Source organism: Bubalus kerabau, chromosome 1 (genome assembly GCF_029407905.1).
Source record: "Bubalus kerabau isolate K-KA32 ecotype Philippines breed swamp buffalo chromosome 1, PCC_UOA_SB_1v2, whole genome shotgun sequence".
NCBI classification, from domain to species: Eukaryota; Metazoa; Chordata; class Mammalia; order Artiodactyla; family Bovidae; genus Bubalus; species Bubalus kerabau.
The window spans coordinates 212796969-212810311 of NC_073624.1; the positions used below are offsets into that span (position 1 = coordinate 212796969).

The window sequence follows — 13343 nt, forward strand, 5'->3', positions numbered from 1 at the left end:
TGCACAGGGCATAGAATCAGCCATTTCTCCAAGGTGCTGGGGCAGCTTTTAACACAGCTGTGTGAGTTTCCTATATTGAAACAAAGCACCACACATGTGGGGGCTTAAAGCAACACAAATTTATTCTCCCTAACAGTCCCGGAGGGCAAAAGTCCTCAGATTCACACATGGGCAAGGCTGTCCCCTCTGGAGGCTCCCGGGGAACACTGGCTCCCCACTTTTCCAGCTTCTAGAGGCCTCGCATCCCTGGCTTGCGGCCCCTCCCTCCATCCTCACAGCCAACAGTGCAAATTTCCCGTCTCTCTGCCTCTGACACTCCCCCTCCCTCTTATAAGGGCCTTGTGATGACACTGGGCTCCCCCTGGGGAATCCAGGGTTGTCCGCATCTCAGGGGCCTTAACCCCACCTGCAGCGTCCCCTCTGCCGCATGAGGCGACACGTACACAGGCCCTGGTATCAGGATGTGATGTCTTTGGGATTATTATGCTGCTGACCACATCAGCCCACAGGTTTTCCCTCCCCCGTGGCTTTGTCACCTTGGGGCCACTCTGTTCAGGACCTCCACTCCCTGTTACTCTCATCACAATCTCTGGGCACACTGGCCTTCCTGTCTCTCTGCTTTAAAAGAGTCTACATAGTAAACAGCTTCCCTAGATGCTATCTCAATTTAAAGTAAAGCCAAACAACATTTAAGATTCAATCTCTTGGTTGCACAAGTCACATTTCAGATGCTGGGTCACCCATGTGGCTGATGGCTCCTGTACAGGTCGGTACAGGTCTACAACAGTCCCATCATAACAAGATGCCCTATGGGACAATCCTGAACTGGAACGTTCCAGAGAGATGTGGCCCACAGAGGAACCTCCAGCCACCTGGGGCTATTTACATTTGAATTCTCTTGGCCGAAGTTCAGTATGGGCTGGTGTGTCTTTCTTTTTGTAAAGGGGAAGGTCCAAGGGTGAGGAAGACCGTGGCAAAAATGGGGACCCAATAAAAGTCCTGACACAGGTGGGAGAGATTAAAGGAGGAATTCCAAGGCCTGGCTCCAATCCACCTTTTCAACTCATCTCCCATTATTCTCACCTGTCCCTCTGAGCAGCCATTCTGTGTTCCCTGGATGTGTCCTGGGATCTCATCACCTCCAAGTCTTTGCCATGCTATCTGCACCTGACTATGCCATCCAGTCAACCCTCAGTCTAGCCCACCTACCATATCAGTTTCCCAGAGCAGCTTTAAAAAATTACCTTAAAGTGGGCAGGTTAAGACAATAGGTATATGTTCTTCCTGTTCTGGAGTCCAGAAGTCAGGGATCAAGGTGTGGCAGGACCGTGATTCCTCTGAAGACTCCAGGGCGGGTGGTAGGTGGTCCTTCCTGCCTCTTCCAGCTTCTGGGGACTCCAGGCGTCCTGGGCTTGTGGCTGCATCAACCCCAGTCTCGCCTCCAGTGTCACATAACTTCTCCCCACATGTCTGTGATCCTGCTGTGTCTCTTACAAAGACATTAGATTTAGGGCCACCCTAACACAAGATCAAGGTTTTTCTGATAGCTCAGAGGGTAAAGAATCCATCTGTGATGCAGGAGACACAGGAGACACAGGTTCAATCCTTGGGTTGGGAAGATCCCCTGGAGGAGGAAATGGCAACCCACTCCAGTATTCTTGCCTGGAGAATCCCATGGACAGAGGCGCCTCCAGGGTCACACAGCTTCTGCCCTCATGTCTGTGACTCCTGCTCTCTTATAAGGACACTGTCTTACAGGGCCACCCTGATGCAGGATGATCTCAAGATTCTTGACTATAGATGCAAAGCCTGGTCTGTAAGCTCCCACCCATAGGTTCCAGGGCTGTATCTTTTGGGGGCCATGTACCAATGCACTCCAAGGCTGGAGCCTCACTAGTGCTGGGAGTGTGGACCTAGGTGTTTCCCCATTTACAGATGGGGACATTCCAGCGGGACTAGACTGGAACCCTGGGTGCACAGGGTCTGTCCTGAGACCCACCTGGGTTCCACAGTCTGGGGTGACTACTCTCAACCAGAGGATCCGAGGTAACCTCCATTTGCTCTTGGGCGTGCCCTCTCCATCTCTGGCTGCTTCCTCTCCGTCCCTGTTGCCCCTTCAAATGCTCCTATTATCCCAAACTCTTGGCCTTCTGCTGAAAGCCCTCCAGGCTGCTCTGCTCTGTCTTCCTAGTTTCCCTAGCGGGCTGTGTTCTCCGGGTCCCTCAGTGCCTGTTCCCAGAGCCAGCAGCCTGTGGTCACCTGGCCCCTGGGCTTGCTTGTCCCTGGAGCAGTCCTGGGCCCCTCCCTGTCAGCACATCCCATCCTCAACTCACTCCACAGCTTCCTCCCATCTCTGGAGCTCTGGTGGCCCCTGTCAGCAGCCCACAGCCCAATCTGTGATCCCTGAGTCCTTGCCTCTGGGCCAGTCCCAGTCCTGAAGAACCATGTCTGGCAGCCCCACACCCCAGAGTTCTCTGCTCCCAACTAGATGCCTGGGGGACAACACCTGAGGCTTATCACTCAGATGTTCCTTGGGCCCAGGAGACCTCAGGACCCCTCCTGGGAGGAAGACCTGCCCCTCCTCTATACAATGTCATCCTGCTGGGCATGGGAGTGCCACGGCAGCAGGCAGGTGCCCCAGGAAGCAACCAATATCACCACTCCCCCACATAGCTCACAGCTGTCCCCATGGTTGGTTGTCCCCTAGGATGTGGGGTCCTGAGGATAAGAGGACCTGGCTGGACCACCTCTCTGTAGAACCCAGGTAAGATGCCAACAGCATCTTGTAGAAAAGCCTAGAAGCGGGATATCTGGAGCCCTAATGCTTTGACCTGGAAGACTAGGTGGGTGGGGCTGGAACTGAGCCCCTACCCCAATCCCTCCCCCACGCCCACCCACCCCACACCAGGCCAAGGTCTCACATGTAGTAAAAAGACTTTATTAAGAAGGCTTTGAAGTCAAAAAATAAAACTCTTGATACAATTTTCTGAACCCTTAGGTCAGCTCAGCAAATATATAATCAGTAATTTAGCTGTGTAAGATTAGAGGTCCGTTACTTTATTTAAAATAAAATATATTTTAGTCTTAAAATTTATTCCATAAAGTACATATTTCCCTATAAATTCCCTACATATACACAAGAGGTAAAAAGTAAAAGTTTTTTTTTTTTTAAAAAAAACAACAACAAAAATTAAAAACTGTCAAAAGAAACCACAGCAGAAAGGGATTAATAATTAAAAAAAAGTTAGAAAGTTCCGGACGCCCCTCACCCCCTCCCCCCCACCCCCCTCCGGCCTGCGTGCGGCTTACATACTACAGGGTAACCATATGATCCCCCCAAAGGGAGCCATCCTCCTCCTGGAAGTTTCTACAGAGGTTGGGACCATGGGAAAACAAACACTGTCAAATTGATATCCGCTACATACAAAAGAAGTACAACACAGAGTTGTAAAAATCGTGTTTTGTTTTTTCTTCTTAAAAAGATCACCTTGGGCTGGGGGCTGGGGGCTGGGGGGCGCTGGGGGCTGGAGGGCAGGGGATAGGGGGTAGGGAGTGACTTAAATAAAAAGTGCAAGCAGGCAAGCAGGCCTTTTCTCTCTGGTTTATTTTAACCTGTCGACTCAATACTGTCATTTGTTAAGAACTGAGGTGCCGCTTGGCCGCGTTGTCTCCACGCCTGGGACCGGAAGAGTTAAAGCTCGTCTGTAAACACTGGCCACCGCCCCGCCCGCTTCGTCCCCTCCAGGCCCTGTGCACCCACCCTGCGCCCACTGATGGCCCCGGGGGTGGGGGTGGGACCGCGGGCGCACCAGGGGCCCAGCTAGGAAAAGATATGAATGGCCTGGGTGGCGGGCGTGCGGCAGGCCGGGCACTCCGGCTCGCTCTTGCCGCAGATGCGGACGGCGCAGTCCATGCAGAAGAGGTTGTGGCCGCAGGGCACCAGCGCGGCCATCACCTCACCCTCAGCACACACTACGCACTCCCGCGCCAGGGCCGCAGGCGCTGGGGCCGCTGGGGGCTTACGGCCGCTCTCGGGGGCGCTGGAGTCCAGCGCCGAGCACGAGGAAGCCGAGGAGCTGCTGGGCAGCGAGGTGGCTGTGGAGAAGCTGGCGCTGCTTGAGAAGGACGTCAGGGAGCCCTGTGGGGGCCTCCAGGGCAGGGCGCCCACTGGGTCCGGTGTAGGCCGGCGGGCCAGCGGGAGCTCCAGGCCTAGGCCACCGGGCTCGGGCAGCGTGGGCGAGTGGCGTGGTGTGCCGGTCCCGCTGCTGCGTCGGGCACCCGGGGCTGGCGGGGCGGGGGCCCCATTGACCGCTGAGCAGCCACCGAAGGCCGGCAGCGGGGTGGCCCGCTCGAAAGGCGCCCAGATGGTGGCCGCGGTGGGCACGGTCAGGTCCAGCGCCAGGAAGTCGAAGCCAAAGTCGCAGTCCTCGGGGGCGGGTGGCCCCGTAGGGGCCCCAGGACCGTCCCCGCCGAAGGTGAAGCCCCCATTGCCAGAGGTGCCGTAGGGGCTGGCGGGGCCGGCGTCCGGTACCGGCACAGGCACCGGCGGCCCCCCACGACTGGCCGCGTAGAAGGACTCAGGACCTCCCGGAGCGCCCAGCGCAGTGTCCCCACGGAGGCTGGCTGTGGGCGCTGGGGGCCGGCGGCCCGGGTTGGGGGCTTTAGCCCAGAGGCCCGCAGCCGCCCCGAGCAGGTCCAAGCAGACATCTGTGCCGTTGGAGTGGAAGTCGCTGTCAGGGCTGGCGTCGGTGAAGGCCCCCGTGCGCAGTGTGATATGGGCCTCTATCTCCTCGCGCGCCCGGTCCACGTTCTCGGGCATGCCCGTCACGGCAAACACCGGCTCCTTGTCGCGCCCAGGCGTCACGATGTATGTATGCGTCCGTTGCTGGATGCGCTTGATGGTGGCGCCCTTGGGCCCCACCACCAGCCCCACCACGCGGTAGGGCACGCGCACCTGAATTGTGGTCTGTCCGGGCAGGTTGGGTGGGCCCTGTGCGGTACCCGGCAGCCCGCCCGCCTTGCTCCGCGTGGCCCGGATCACGGAGAAGTGCTCGGCGGCCGACAGGATCTCACGCTTGGCCATCTCCACGTCCTCCTTGCGGCCGGTCACGATAAAGACCGGCTCCTCCCCTCGCACAGGAGTCTTGATGTACGTATTGGTCTTGGCTCGCAGAGCCTTTATCTTGCACCCTGGGGTGGGGGAGGGGGAGACATGGTGAGGGCGGGGACCCCTCCTCAGGACAGCCCCTCCAGGGCCGCAGCTGCATGGGACAGCTGGTGACCTGGGTGGGTGCCCCCACCTTCCAGCTGTAACATCAGACTGCCACTCTACATGTCCTTCCTCCTCTATAGAGACACTGGTCACTGGATTCAGGGCCACCCCAACCCATCATGACCACACTCTAACTACATCTGCCAAGACTCTTGCCCGGTAAGGTCACATTCTGACATTCCAGGTGGACATGGATTTGGGGGGACATCTTTCAACCTACAACAGGGCCTCTCTTTGCCTTTTTGACAATCCCCCCGCTATGCTGCTAGCAGGGGTTTGTAGGACCAGAGGGGACACTGAGGCCCAAGGATGGAGGGAGGGACACAGAGTGTCCCTGAGATTACAGTCATGTGAAGATGGGGCCCAGGGCTGGAGGGAGGTGGCCACAAGCCCCAGGACGCCAAAGCTCGTGAGCACCACTGGAAGCCTGGAGGCTGGGAAGACCCTCCACTGGAACCTCTGGAAGGAGCATGTCCCCCACCAACACCCCAATTTCAGATTCCCACCCTGCAGAACTGTGAGCATTCAGTTCTAGTTTCAAGCCATTCGGTCCACTGTACCAGACAGAGGACACTAACGCAGACTCTCTGACACCAACTCCCAGACTGCCTGGAGGGGAACCCGAGGCCTGGATGGTGGGAACTTCTCATCACATGACCCTCCCCCAACAGCAGATCCTGTGCCCCAGGTCAAAACACCTCCACAGGCCCCCCAGTGGTCCCAGACACTGAGGGGAAGCTGGGGACATGCCTTGGGGGTTCATCACTGCTGCCCAGGTGACCCTGGGCCGCAGTCTGAGGGTTGACCCTGCAGAAAAGGGCCGGGACATCTGTTGAGGAGAGGGTCAGTCATGCAGGGTCCTTGACTTGGCACCTCACCCAGCATCTGGCAGCCCTCCCAGGGCTAAGGGGAAGCTACCTATGAGAAACCTAAATGCCAGGTGTGGTTTCACCAGGCCCCTGACACCCCACCCCCACCCCCACCCCCACCCCAGGGCCTTCTGAGACATTTTGAACTGGGGCCCAGGAGACTGGGAGTCCCCCCACCCTCTAAGCACTGGGAAGCCAGGAGGACACAGGAATACTGTTTCCCTGCGGCAGGCAGGCGGCTCTGAGTGGAGTTAACAGTGTGGCTAAGTTCTCAACAAGAAAAGATACAAAGTTAGCCAGCAAGCCTTCTGCACTGATGAAGTCAGAGTGATGGAGCCTGGGTCCCAGGCAGGCGCCCCTCACCCACAGCTGAATAAAAGCAGGGCAGGTGAGCAGGGGTCTGCCATCTCTCAGCCTCACCTCTTGGTCCCTGGCCATTTCCTCCATGCCCACCTGGGGTCCTCCCCTTGGTGGCTGCCGGGCCTTTCTGGCAACTCCAAAGGCCCCCTGACCTGTGGCTGCGTCCATGCCTGCCCTGGTCTCCTCCCTACTTGGCTGCTGGGAAGGGCCTCTCCTGCAGTCCCCTCGCACCTAACTTTCCCATCTGCAACTTTACTTTCATATCCTCTTCCTTCTTTGCATGACATCAGAGCCTGGCATGCCTTTCTCCAGGGAAGCCCACCCTGACTATACTGGGCCAGGCCCCAGTACACACTTCTCAGACCTTATGTCTAACTTTCTGAACTCTCTGAGACTGGGGGACTGTGATGTAAGGCTGGTGCACTGGGGATACTCTGGGTATCTGAGGGACCGTTCCATGCCTCAATTTCCTCATCTGTCAAAAGAGAGCAGAAACAGACCCAGACTCACAGGTTTGGGGCAGGATCTGATGGGCCAGGGACTGGAACCTGCCCTCATGGGGGAGCCTCAAAGGGGGTGGAACCCTGCAGCTTCCTGTTCACGGGACCCCATCCTGCCCTGACCTGAGAGCAGCCTCGGGTGGAGCCCTCAGTGGCCAAACAGAACCCTGCTCACCACCCCCACTTCAACTGTGATAGCCACTGCACCCCCCACCACTAAGACCCCTAGAGGTGGCAGAGCTTGGGGGCATGGAACTGCACAAGACAGGAAACTGGGGCTCCAGGAGTGACCCTGGGGGCTACTGCCAATTGGTGGGTACAGCATAAATGCAGATTCCTGGGCCCTGCCCCTACCAGGATTCCAACTCAGAGAACCGGGGAGGGTGGGTGATTTCCCCCGGCCCCAGCGGGCCCCATAGCTGCCGGACCTGCCCTCAGAGAGGCAGGGCCTCGGGTCCCCACAGGCAGCCTAGTTGCAGGCAGTCCTGCTTCCTGCTGCTCACATGAGCCTGGACCAGGATCCAGGCCACCCCTGCACTGAGTGCACTAGGCATTCAAGGAACCAGGCCCCAAGGGAGCTCATGCAGGTGACCACAGACCACACTTATCCAGGGAACCTCAAGGCCACATGGGGGAGCCAAGGGCACCACCCTGGGAAGAAGGCTGCGTGCTGGGGGAGCGCTCCTGGCTAAGCGGACAGTGGGGACAGCATTCCACAAGCAGGCGGGTGCTGGGACAACCCAGTGGGGTGCTGTCCCACAGCAAGGCTGAGTCACAGTCGGATGTCTGGGGACAAAGCTGGCTCCCGTGTGAAACAGGGACCCATTGTACAAGCAGGGAAGGCTGCGACCCCCAACCTGGGCCTGGGGATGGCTCTCTTCCTATGCTCCCCACTCTGGGTGGGTAGAGAAGAATTTCAAGGCATGGCCCCCCATCACCCTAGGATCATCCCACAGGGATGGGGCCACACACAGGCAGAGAACAGCAAGCAGAGGCCCCTCTCACTGAGGGACAATGAAGGGGACCCTAGGTGGCTGGCAGATCACTTGTTCCTGACCGTGACCTAGTGTGCTGCAGGCCAGGCTTGGTGCTGAAGACCCAACCCCAACACCCCAGTCATGGCCACACTGCAAACTCTGGCAAGGGGAGCCAGGCAGGAGGGCACTGGGGTGGATGGGGGCGGGTCTCGGAAGGAACAGGGCCAAGGTCAATGGTAGCAGATGTGTGCCAGCCCTGCCCACTTCTGATGACGGGCTGGAGTGACACCCCCCCAACTGGTCCTTCTGAGTTTCCACTTTCTTGTTTGTGGAAAGGGGTCAGCTCCTGACACACCCAACCCTGGAGCCAGTTCTCTCCCAGCTCACCTTTTCTCCCCACAGTGCAAAAAGAGTCTGAGAGACTAGAGTGCAAATTCCGGCCCTACCAGCTGGCTCTGGCTGCACTTCCACCTCTGCCGCTTTACCCTCCTGGCCTGGAGGTGACAGGTCCTCTCTAGGGGATACCGTGGGGCAGGCTGAGGCCCCTACTCAGTGGGTCCTCTCAGTCCCTCAGGCCTCTCAGCCTCAGGGACCAGGGAGCACCACAGGGGTCACGGTCCCTACCCCTTGCCCAGAAGTTGCATAGACCTAGTGGGGGAGGAGACAGGCTCACGGAGCAGCATGGGGTTGTCCGGGAAAGGGAGAGCCCAGGTTTGTGGCTCTGGTTACCAGAGGAGGCTGGACAGATGCACACCCCCTCCATGAACTCCAGGGAAGGGGTGGCCTTGGACCAGGGGTCAGACAGAAGAGTAAGTTCAGGGCAGGCCACGACCCCTGCACTCGGGCCAGCAGAGCAGGAAAAAGGGACAGGCTCCATGTTCAGGGACCCACAGGGTAGACGGGGAGGGGTGGGGGACTGTGACTGGAAGAAGGGCATAGTGTGTCTTCCAGGCTGTGCCTGAGAACTGGTGAGGGAAGATGGGAGCCACAGATACTTCAAGAGTGGGGAGCAAGGGCTGCTGAAGCTGCTGACCTGTCCTGGCATGTGTGTTCCACCCCCTGAGGCCCTGCACCCGACTTATTACGGGGCGGCGACTGTGTGCTGGCCGGGACTGGGTGGAGAACCAGCATCTTGCTTGAGAATTTTCACAAAAACCTCCATTGAGGTGGTCTCCCCCAACCCCCGTCACAGAGAGGAACCACCCTAGATGTGGGGAGAGCTCTGGGGGTCCCTGCCTTGCTGCCTGCCATCAGTGGGAACCCAGGCGGACACCTGGTAAGCGGGTACCAGAGGCACAAGTAAGAGGGCGGAGCCTGACGACTCAGCCACCAGATGGCTCAGATGAGACCAGGGCTCGGGGCCCTCTGCCTACTGCCCACACCCCCAGGTGCTGCCGCGTGCATCCACAGGGGGCTTGCCCTCATGCTCCACCATCCACCAGCCTAGTGACCTTGGGCGGCATCCCTGGCCTCAGTCTCCACATCTGCCCCCAACGGGCTTCTGGACACTTGGCGTGGGGCGGCTGTCTTCTTCCAGGTCCCAGTGCGGTTACCGGGGACAGGGCAGAGAGGGAACAGTGCTGGGAGGGGACAGGGCAGGGAGGGGAAGTGTTCAATTGGGGTCTCTTGGTGCTTGCCCATAGCCAAGGACCCCCTTATGGCAGTCCCCTGACCTAGCACCACACCTGGCCCTCCTTGTGTCCACATGAAGGGTGGACAAATGAATGACTGAATGTACCTGTGGCCGAGGCAGCAGGCTTGCTGGCCCCAAGGCCTCACCCACCCGGAACTAGTAGAGGGTGGTGTCAAGGTTTCCCTGTGGTCCTCTGCCCGTGGCAGTTAGGGTGACAGGTCATCTTGCAATTCAAGCCCCCCACACCTTTCTCTAGCTCCCGTGACCGAGGTCCCAGAGGCAGGGTCCTCCAGCCCCATCTCAAGCTCCGCCCAGGCCCCACCCCAAGTTCTAGAACCTGGCTGACCAACAGGGAGGCCGGAGCCCAGAGGTGTGGGCAAGAGAAAGTTGAGGCTGGTGGGCAAGCAGCTAACAGGGTGGGTGGGTGTGTGCTGGGCCGGGCACTGCCCACCACCTCCGGCCCGCCCGCCCCGCAGCTCCAGGGCCAATGAGCGGCCGCAGGCCTGATGTCACCCAGCCTGGCTCTCTAACAAAGAGAACAATGGGGCGGCTGCAAAGACCTCTGACAATGCCGCTTCGGGACCCCCACACCCTGGCCAGAGGAGGGCTGTCGGGCTGGATCCCCCCAAGTGGCTTTCACAGGGGGTCCTTGTGCACACCCCAGATCCCTGAAGGGGCTGACAGCGGGAGGGATATTCACTCACCCTGTCCTGCTCCCCCCCCCACCCCAGCAGGGTGCCCAGGCTGGCAAGTCTTAAGGTGTACCCTCTTTGTGCCACCAAATCTCTCTCCTGACCCTGCCAGAATGCCCTGGCCCCTAGCTCCCCTCACACGCGAGCGAACCGCCCCGGGCCATTTCTGGGTGTGGAGAGGGCACTGCCCGGCCCAACCTCCTTATCCCCGGGATGGAACCTCCGGGAGCCCAGGGCCCAGGCAGTGAGCTGCACGCAGGGCGCTCTCCAGGCTGGAGGCGCCCAGACAAAGGCGGCAGCGGGGCCGGAGCGCCGAGGGGAGGAGCGCGGGCCGCGCCCAACTTTCTCCCGCGGCCAGCGGCAGGACAAAGGCGCACAGGCGGCCACCGAGGCCCGAGCCCACGCGGGGCGTGGCCGGGGTCTGGTGTCCAGCCGTGGGCTGGGCTGGACGGACCCTCTGGGGGCAAGTCGCGCGGGAACCCCTGGGGCGGCGCCCCCGACGGCGGCCACTCACCCTGGCGACCCACGATCTCGGCGACGTGCTCGGAGCTGGGCACGGGCACGCACTCGGTCATGTTCACGCTCTTCTTGCGGCTGCCGATCACGCTCATCTGCTCTGCCAGCAGCGTCGGGGGGCCCAGCGCCGCGGGGTGGGGCGCGAAGCCTGCGAACACGTCGGGCGGCGACGGCCGAGGCGGCGGCGGGGGGCTCACGTCCGGCTCTAGCAGCGGCAGCGGGCCGGGGGCCACGGCCGCCCCGGGCGCCCCCGTCTCAGGCCCGTCGGGGGGCGCCGGCTCCGCCGCGGCCCCGCCGTCTGCGCCCCCAGTCGCTGCACCCGCTCCGTCTCCGCCGCCCGCGGTCGCCCCCTCCTCGTCCTGGTTGCCCGCGCCCCCCAGCCCCAGACCCGAGAGCTGGTCCAAGGCCAGGCGCAGCGCGGCGGCCGCGTCGTCGGGCTCGGGCGGCGGCCGGGCCGCGGGCGCGGCCTCATCGGCGCCCTCGGGCGGGGGCGGCGGCGGCGGCGGCGGCGGCGGGGGACCCGGGCTAGGGTCCCCGCAGACCGGCGCCCCGGGTCCGCTGCCGCGCGCGCCCCCGCCGCCGTCGGGCTGTCCGGTGGAGCTAGGCATGGCGGCGCTAGCGCTCGGGCCCGCGCTCCCGCCTCCCGGCCGCCGGCCGCCCCCGCCGCCGCCGCCGCCCGCGCCGCCGCCCTCCGCCTCTGGGAGCTCGGCCGCCGGCCGCCGGCATCCAGCAGCGGGGCGGGGCGGCGGCGGGGCTGCTCGGGCGCGGGCGGCGGCGGCGCGGCGCGGCTCTGCTTGCTTCTCGGCGGCGGCGGCTAGTCGGCGGCGGCGGCGGCGGCGGCGCGGACGCTCCTTCCCTCCGCCCTCCCGCCGCCTCCCTCGGGCCGCCGGCCGCCCCGCCCCGGCCCCGCCCCCGTGACGCGGCCACCGCCAACAATGGGGCGCCGGGCAGGGCGCACGCGCGGGGCGGGCGGGGCGGTCACGTGGCGCGGACACCGCTGCCGCGGGCGCTCGGGCTGGCCGGGCACCCTGGCACGTGCGGCCGCGGCCGCAGGTAGGTACCCGCGGCGGCCCGAGCCCAGGGTGCGCGAGGGCGTCCGGCCCCAACCTCGCCTCTGCGCCGGGGTCCTGGGCTCCCCGCTCCGAGACCCCTAGCGCCCTGGCCGGGCTCTGTACTCAAGTCTCCTTCCTCTCCGCGGTCCCCGTGCACACCTGGCCTCTGGGCACCCCCGGGAGGTCACGGGCACCCACATCCCCTAAGTGGTGGTGTTTCCGGGCTTGGGCTGGTTTCCACAGGCCAGACCAGAGCCCTCGGACGTGAGCGTCGCTGGGTAAAATTCCCGAGAGCGGCCCCGCGTGCCCACGCCTAAAGCCATCCTGTCCTAGTGGCCTCCAGCGGCCCTTCGGGGCCTTCTTTTTGCCTTTGGGGCGAAAGAGCCTTCCGGTTTCCCTTTACAGGTAAATAGATGGGCTGGAAGGAGGATTGGCCCGCCGAGTCGCCAAGGGGACCTTGGCCGCAGTCCCTGGCTGGATGCCGCGGAACCTCAGGACAGTTGCATGTGCTCTTTGGGTGCGAGAGGGGACGGCCTGCCCCTTTGCCCAACACTGTCTCTTCCTTGGGTCTGCTGCCATCCTCACCGGACTTGGGTTCCTGCCCCGAATTCCGTGGAGTCCCTCAGCCATAGCTGCTCCCATGACTAGATGGTCCTTCACCTAGTCTCTTCTCTTCTGGACTCTTGTCTCTCCTGGCAGGTGCCCCCTGCCCTTGAAGCCCTCAGCTCCTTGCCTCCTCCTCATGCCTTTCCCGGCCCCAGGCTGCATTCCACCCAGTTTCTCTCTCAGGATCTGAGAGGAACTTTTTTCCTTTTCTGTGTTTGAATGCTCCCAAGTATTGATTACTTCATCCTGACTTATGTGTGTCCCCTCCCCGCTAGGACTGGGCTCCTGGAGGCAGGCACTGGAGCTACAGAACTGCTGGGCTCCCAGGAAGCATTCAGTGTGTGACCCTGGCACTCCCTCCCATGCCCCCTCTGTTCCAGCCACAGGCTTTGTCCTGTCTCCTCACCCAAAGCTCTGCTGGCTGTAGCTGGTGTTCAGAGCACAGGGGGACCTGCCCTGGCCCACCTGGCCAGCCTCAAGTCCCCCTGGGGGCACGGTGTGGGGAGGGGCCTTGGTGCCTGCTCATCCTTCCCCCTTCCTGGGACCCCACCCAGGGTGGCATGTTGGATGCTGAGAAAGGGGCTTGGGTGGGGAGAGGAGAGGCCAGGAATGGAGGAGACAGTGTTTGAGCTGGGGCAAAGAGTGGTATCCAGGCCCTTACTGGTAACAGATGGGGAACAGGCCAGAGTGTCTTGTCCTGGGTGCATCCCTGTGGGTGGTCATGCATGCACACACGTGTTCTTCAGACAAGCTCGGACTGGTGAGAGTTAACAGCACAGTAGCAGGAGTTCAACATCAGCAGGAACTCTCCCAGAAAGTCAACCAAAGAGACAAAAGGTGGGGGAAGAGAAAATAAAGGAAAGGAA

The 13343-nt window shown here is 61.5% G+C and overlaps 1 protein-coding gene across 1 annotated transcript; it reads right to left on the minus strand.

Moving 5' to 3' along the window:
* Positions 1 to 2919: 2919 nt before the first annotated feature.
* Positions 2920 to 11585, minus strand: MEX3D (mex-3 RNA binding family member D). The gene is made up of 2 exons (XM_055553414.1): positions 10818 to 11585; positions 2920 to 5190 (listed from the first exon to the last, which is right to left on the minus strand). The coding sequence occupies exons 1-2, from the start codon at positions 11425 to 11427 to the stop codon at positions 3821 to 3823; spliced, it is 1980 nt and encodes a 659-aa protein (XP_055409389.1). The 5' UTR covers positions 11428 to 11585; the 3' UTR covers positions 2920 to 3820.
* Between the last annotated feature and the right edge of the window lie 1758 nt (positions 11586 to 13343).